The 6,816-nt window shown below is 36.0% G+C and overlaps 1 protein-coding gene across 1 annotated transcript; it reads right to left on the bottom strand.

Annotated features, from left to right (window-relative positions):
* Positions 1-3,657: 3,657 nt before the first annotated feature.
* On the bottom strand, positions 3,658-6,060 carry LOC132268268 (pectinesterase-like). The gene is made up of 2 exons (XM_059769095.1): positions 5,104-6,060; positions 3,658-4,438 (listed from the first exon to the last, which is right to left on the bottom strand). Exons 1-2 carry the CDS (start codon positions 6,035-6,037, stop codon positions 3,789-3,791), a joined length of 1,584 nt encoding a protein of 527 aa, XP_059625078.1. The 5' UTR covers positions 6,038-6,060; the 3' UTR covers positions 3,658-3,788.
* Between the last annotated feature and the right edge of the window lie 756 nt (positions 6,061-6,816).

Here is a 6,816-nt window from a genome sequence, read left to right as displayed (position 1 = left end):
TGTGACTAATTACCTTAATTAGTTCATTTCGTTTATCATTCCAGTACTGCATTTGAGATTGTCAAATTTTCTACAATTGATGATTTAGGGCCTTAAGTGTAGCGGTGCCTATGACATTGTTGTTAGAGTTTTGGATTGGCCAGAATGGTCCGGCTGGACATTTTGGACCATATCGTAACTCTCACAGAATGCCTGGTTCCCATAGTGCTTTTGGTAATGATCATTTGACATTGATGTCATTTATATCAATTGATTTCACGGGTAAGTTTGTTGGGGGCAGATGACGAATTAGGGCTTTATACTGTCATGCTACCATACAGGTTATGTGTGGGTGAGTGCTAGTTGTCGTCGATGCTACCTTGCATTATCTAGCTAGTAATGTGAGTGTGGGCGGACACTTGATGTTGTTGATGCTATCGCACCATGGGTACGCTGTGGGCAAGTTCTTGTCACTATTCGTGCTGCCATGTTACTTCTAGTAGTGTTCCTTGTTTCGAAATCTTGTTGCCTTGGTCTTCTTTGGGTAGTTGACATTGGGTTAGTATGTCAATTCGTGGAGAGGTGTCTCACAGTTCATGGTTTCGTGTCTTTTCGTTGATCTTGAGACCTTTGGAGTTGTCCTTGGGTACTTTACGATCTGTTCCTTGGTGTGATCATGTGTTCGGTCTTTGTTCAGTTCTTTTGGGAATGTTCTTGATTTCAGAAACAAAATCTCTTTAAGGAGGGTAAGTTATAATGACTCGGTCATTTTCCTTCCTTTCTTTTTTTCTCCATTTTTACGGATTATTTTTTTTTCATTGAAATTCCTTTCGTGTAACCTCATTTTTCGTGCTCAGAGTTAGTTTTTGACTTCACGTACTTCCATTCTAGTTGGTTTCCTTGAAATGCCTAACTTTACTTTTGGAGAAAAGCTCGCCGGTTGTTTCTTTTTCCCGTAGGGGCGTGGATGAAGAGATTCTTCAGAAACATTTTTGTTTCTTGGGGTGTTTTACATAAATATCTTTTGAAGATATTTTGATTTAGGGGTTTCTAAGAAAATATCTTTTGAAAGATATTTTCATTTGTGGTCACTTGCGCTGTTATCTTTTTGTATAGGGGCCTTTGTGCAATTAATGAAAGTTAACTGCTAAATGTCTCCTTCAGTCTTGTACTCTTAGAATTGTCTTGCGGTCGAACCCTACCGTTTTTGGGTTTTTAGCCCCGATTAGTGCTAAACTTGTTTGGGGCATATCTCTCTGCTCGGGACTTGGTTTTTTATGCTGTTTCTTTCGTTGATCATTTTTTCTCATTTCGGTTCTTTTTAATTCATGGAGTTTTGCCGTTGGAGTGCGTCGGCTCAAATTTCACTTTTTGAGACCCAGCGGGGCCCGTTCGGGGCACTTTTTGAGTTTTTCTATAAATTGGGGTCTGTAAAATAAAAAATCAGATATTTTCATCTCTTTCACCTCTCTTGGTCGGCCAAAGCTTCTCCCATGGATGCCACCTTCTCTCTCCTCTTTTGGACTTCTTCCCTTTATTAAAAAATGGTGATGCCTTAATGTTTAACGTCCGCCTTGATGAGACCTTCGATTCTAACTGATTGGAATCCCTTTTTGGCTATTTTTTGGGTTCAGGTTTGAAGCCAAGTTTGGATTTTGGTGTGACTCCCCTGGGGTTTAATGATTACCTTGTTGTCCCCGACAAAACCCCGAAGTTTCATCAGATTCGGAGTGGTTTCATTTCGGTGGGAAGTTGAGATTATATCTCAAAGTGAGGTAGGGGATGTCATAGGTTTATATTTGAGTTGTATTGATTGTTTTTATAAGCATATATAACTTGTGAGCATGCCTTTGTTCAAGTTTTAGAATTTAATTTAATTATTTTCTATGTTTAAGATTTAATTCTCATGATAGTATACAACTTAGAATTAAATTGTGGCATGCCAGTAAATTAGGCCTTGGTATGTTTATCAATATACATTAAATTGGGAGCATTTGAATAAGAATTACAACTTTTATTTAATATTTATCTTTTATAAAAGATTAATTCATATAGCTGTAATAAGCATGAAATCAACTTGTAATGTGATATTAAAATGAGACTTGGTATGCTCTTTAACCTATGTTATATTGAGGACATTTGGAATTGTTTAAAAATCTAGAGAAAATTAATTAATTAACTTAATTAATTTTATTTTAAGTGTTGTAGTCACTTAAATTGATATTGGGTATAATATATGTGAAAACCGTGCTATGTCCTTCAACATATATTAATTTGAGTCTATTTAGAATTAATTTGAAATCTAGAGACTTTTCGTGTTAGGTTGATAACCTCTTGAAACTTAGTATGTTTAATTACCTTATGAGCATATTACTAATTAAATGTAAAATTAGTACTTGTGGCCTCTTAAAATGGTAATTGGACTTAGCATGATATAGAATATCATTGACTTGCATAACTTGTTTAAATATCTCTTGTGTAGGTATAGCTTGTTTAGAATATTACAATTGATTACCTTAAAAGCTTGTTACTAAATTATAGTTTATTTAATACTTGTGGCTTAAGATGGTAAATTAGTCCAATTGTTGTAAGATATTCTTGTTTTGTATATAATTGTATATTGGAGACTTGACATGTCATATGTTATTTAAACTTGAATTCTAGGATATAGTTGTGTGGATTCAACCTTACTTGTATATGGAATGTAGTAACTTGTATTTGATTTTGTTTAAGTTTTGAACTTATTACTTTTGTAAAGCTTGTAAGGACATAATTTATATGATGGTTAGGGTTTGGCTCTAGTACGGAGACAAAAGTCTTCTAAGTCATAAGTGCGCACTAGGTAGTACCTTGTGGGTCGTAATTACCCCGAAAACGCTTGCTTGGTCTAGTGATCGCATGTCCTAATCTTTCCACTATTTATTTTTTGCATTTAATTTCAAGTTGTTAATCATGGATTACTTGCAGCTTGAGAATTAATACTTGCTTTGGGTATTTGAATCCTATTTAGTATACTTGAACTTGTATACTTACTTCACGTGTGTAGATTTCATTTAGTATACTTGTGCCGTGTATATTTGTCTTATGCGCAATCTCATTTAATTTAGCATACTTGTGTTGTGTACTTGATTTACGAGATTTTCATATTAAATGTATACTTGTGAAGATATGCTTAGACATGGCATAACTTGTTTTAATATGGTTTAGTATACTTAAAAATATATGTCTATTCGTCGTATAATATTTTTCATCATTGTTTAGTATACTTGAGCATGTATACTTGTGTGTCATATTTAGCTTCCGCATTTTGGATCCGTTTCGAATTATCACAGGACACATGGAGTTTGTAAAATCTAGGGTCGTCACATTAACGACTGCATGGTTTACCCATAACATCTCGAGAAAATTAAAATAAAAGAATAATAATAATAATAATAATAATAATAATAATAATTGCAGCACGTACCATTTTTCTATTATTAATTTGTCTGACAAAGTTGATTACTTTTCTGTGCCTTGTGTCACGACCAAAACTAATAATTTTTCCTTAAGTACACTGCTAAAGTTCGCCTAACTTTTAGGTTGGGTGGTTCAAGTAAGCTTTTGCCCAAAGTCCCAGTCCAACCATCAAAACCACATTTAACTATATATTCATATGGAGTATTATACTACTAATAATTCAAATAAAATAAGTTTAGTTTCCTTCAATTTTATTCAATCAAATCCAAATACAAGGCATCTGTCCTTATGTACGGCAACAAAGCACCACAAACTATATGACTAGTAAATGACACTCGCATATCACTTTCCTATACAACATGCAAGAACTTGCCGACAGTGAACATTTCGGCCTCTGTCACACTAGTTATGATCTTGTACCCTGGCCACCTCACCCTACCACCAGTTCCTGCACCATCTCCGGTGTTCATGTACTCGCCGTAAAACAGTGTCCTCAAAGCAAAACTCCCACTCCATGGAAGCCAACCGGCCCGATCAATCGACCCGTCTAGAGAACACTTCATGAACACTGTCCTCGAGTACTCCTTCCATGGCCGTCCCAGATAGGTTTTAAAGGAGCTCAGGACCGGTCTCAAGTCCGTGGATGCGGTCACACGTGAATTATGAATCACAATTCCGGTGTTCTCATTGGGATCGGACCGTCCTTGAGCAGTGATGGTGTTTATCTGATGGCTCATCGGCTTTCTCACGTATATGTTGCAGTTCTGAAGAACTGTAACCGCGTCCCCAAATATGAAGTCTATGGTGCCATAGATGTCACAGTTTCTATAGAATTGGCGTTGAGAGTGGACATATAAGGTGTCTTGGTAGCCTTTGAAACTGCAGCTGTAGAAAACTGACAAATCAGAGCCGGAACGGAGTGCCACCGCTTGGTGTTTCTGAGGTCCGGCCGTGTTCTCAAATGTCATTTCACGAGCAATGAAACCATCACCGGAAACCGCTGAGGAGAGAGTCAAAGAAGTTTGTATGATCAATTCATCATGAGATATAGTTTTTTTGTTTTATGTAAGATTTTTCTTATCTTAGGCAAGAAATTTTGTTTTATTTGTTGTTCACGTTTGGTACACAAGTATGTGTATTTATGTAGATATATGTATAAACTACTATTATATGAGTTGTATGTCTTATGATAACTAGCTTGAAAATTGACTAGATCATATGAACGTTGCAAGCTTTATGGTTGGGCTGTCTCATTTAATGAGACCGGGGTACAACAAATCAATTTGATTATCTAATGTGACACTACAACTGTTTGATTATCTAATGTGACACTACAACTGTTTGATAAATTTGATTATCTAATGTGACACTACACCTGTTTGATAAATTTGATTATCTAAATGTGACACTACAACTGTTTGATAAATCAGTTTGTAATCAGTTTGTTTGTGTGCGAGATATATATCCATTAGCACAGATGGCAATGATTTTTAATGTTATTTGAAGAGGTGGTTTCATGGACTGTCCTTCCATCCCTAAAGCACTACATAATAATATGAAGTTTGTAAATTTTGTCTATTTCTTGAGGTTCTCTATTTCTCAATAATAAATTTTGGGCACAAGAAGCATATAAGAATAATAATAATAATAATAATAAATACTCACCAAAAGTTGCTGATTTGAAAGTGGTGGAGCCGTCCTGAACGTTCTTGCTGCCGGTAACAATGGTGGCATCGATCCCATCTCCAATAAACATCAAATTTTTCATCGACCCCTTAATTTCGACATTCTCTTTGTAAACACCTTTTTTCACATATATAACAAATCGCTTAGTCCCACTCCTCAGCTTCACTGAAGCTGCCACTGCCTCAGAAATGGTCTTGTAATTACCGGAACCATCCTTTGCCACCACAATATCAGCTCGTGATTCTGGCACCCCGGACAACTCAAGCAGCTTCCTATCAGCAGTTGAAACCCATTCTGGAAAGCCATCGTCGGCTAGTAATCGGCGGCTCTTAGTCTTTTTCTTAGACAATAATGAAGATGATGATAAAGTTGCAGCCTTGTTTATAGCAAGTGAATTGCTAAGCAACTTTGAGAAGTCACTTAACATCAATGGGAAGGCTTCTAAGAGAGAAGATAGATTAAAATCGATAAATCCATTTTGACATGTTTGATGATTGGTGATTGCTGCACTTAACCATGTCTGTGCATCAACAATGCCCAATGAATGGTTAGAACCGATAGAGCGATTGAGTTGGCTAATTGTGTCCTCATAAAGCTCTAAACAATCAGCCCAAGCCGCCTTGGCTCGCTCATTGAATGAGCTCAAGTCCATGGTGGACACGAGGCTGTGGGCTTGCTCAGATTGAGCCATGGTGATTCTAAGGGCAGATTCGCGGAACACGAATAGGGTTTCATCTAGGTTTGCCTGAGGTTGAATAGTACTACTAACAAAAGAATTGCATGTTTGAGGGTATGGTGTTTGGCTGCATGATGTTATTGTGTCACCATGCACCACATTAGGAAATAAAAGTAAAGCATGGACACTTAAAAAGGCTGAGAGCACGAGAAGTATATGTTTATCCATGCATACCATAATTAAGTTTGCTAGCTATAAGATCGATGATTCAATGATGTAAAGATTGCTAGGGAGGGGCTTCTTATATAGGCAACTAGGCCCGCTACTTTTTAGTTTTGTATAATGTAAACATGTGGATATTTCATGAATGCTTTTAGGTAATTGAAAATGTCATGCGGTGATGCATACGTGAAAGAAGAATCTTACGGTTTTATGGGATTTTTTTAATAGCAATTGCGGTTACTTGAAGCGGCAAAGCTACACCAATGAATTATAAATTCATTTCAAGTAAAACTTATATTTATATTTATATATATATTTTCGATAACCGGGGTATTAGATTTGGTCCCGACTAATTCATGAATTTGTACAAAAAACTTCCTCACACGAATCGGATAAAGTTCAGACTATAACTGTAGGCTGCCTCTTATATAACATAAAGAACTTTTTGCAGTGAGCAGGAATCGATCTTGAGACCTAATATTTTATTAAATATGAGCTAAGTCTTTTCAAATTAGACCAGTCCCTCGATATTAACAAAATATAAAAATATAAAATTTTTATTTTTTTTTTATGTATTTTAAATTCGGAATGACACATGCTTTATTATTATGTCACATATAAGGTGATATATCCTGCTCACCGGGCACGGGTAGGCAAGTATTGGTCTATAATTTGTAAAAGACCAATAAGTCACTAGTCCTGCAATAACAACCGACATGCAAATTTGGCTATGGAATTCAGTGCGCATATGGTTGAATATAAGCTATTGTACATAAAAATATAAAAACAACAAA

Source organism: Cornus florida, unplaced genomic scaffold (assembly GCF_030987335.1).
Source record: "Cornus florida cultivar Cherokee Brave unplaced genomic scaffold, ASM3098733v1 CherokeeBrave_3.0.0_Hap2_Chr08, whole genome shotgun sequence".
In the NCBI taxonomy this organism is placed as follows: Eukaryota; Viridiplantae; Streptophyta; class Magnoliopsida; order Cornales; family Cornaceae; genus Cornus; species Cornus florida.
Note: the sequence above shows the minus strand (reverse complement) of the source record. Positions and strands in the feature narration are given on the sequence as shown.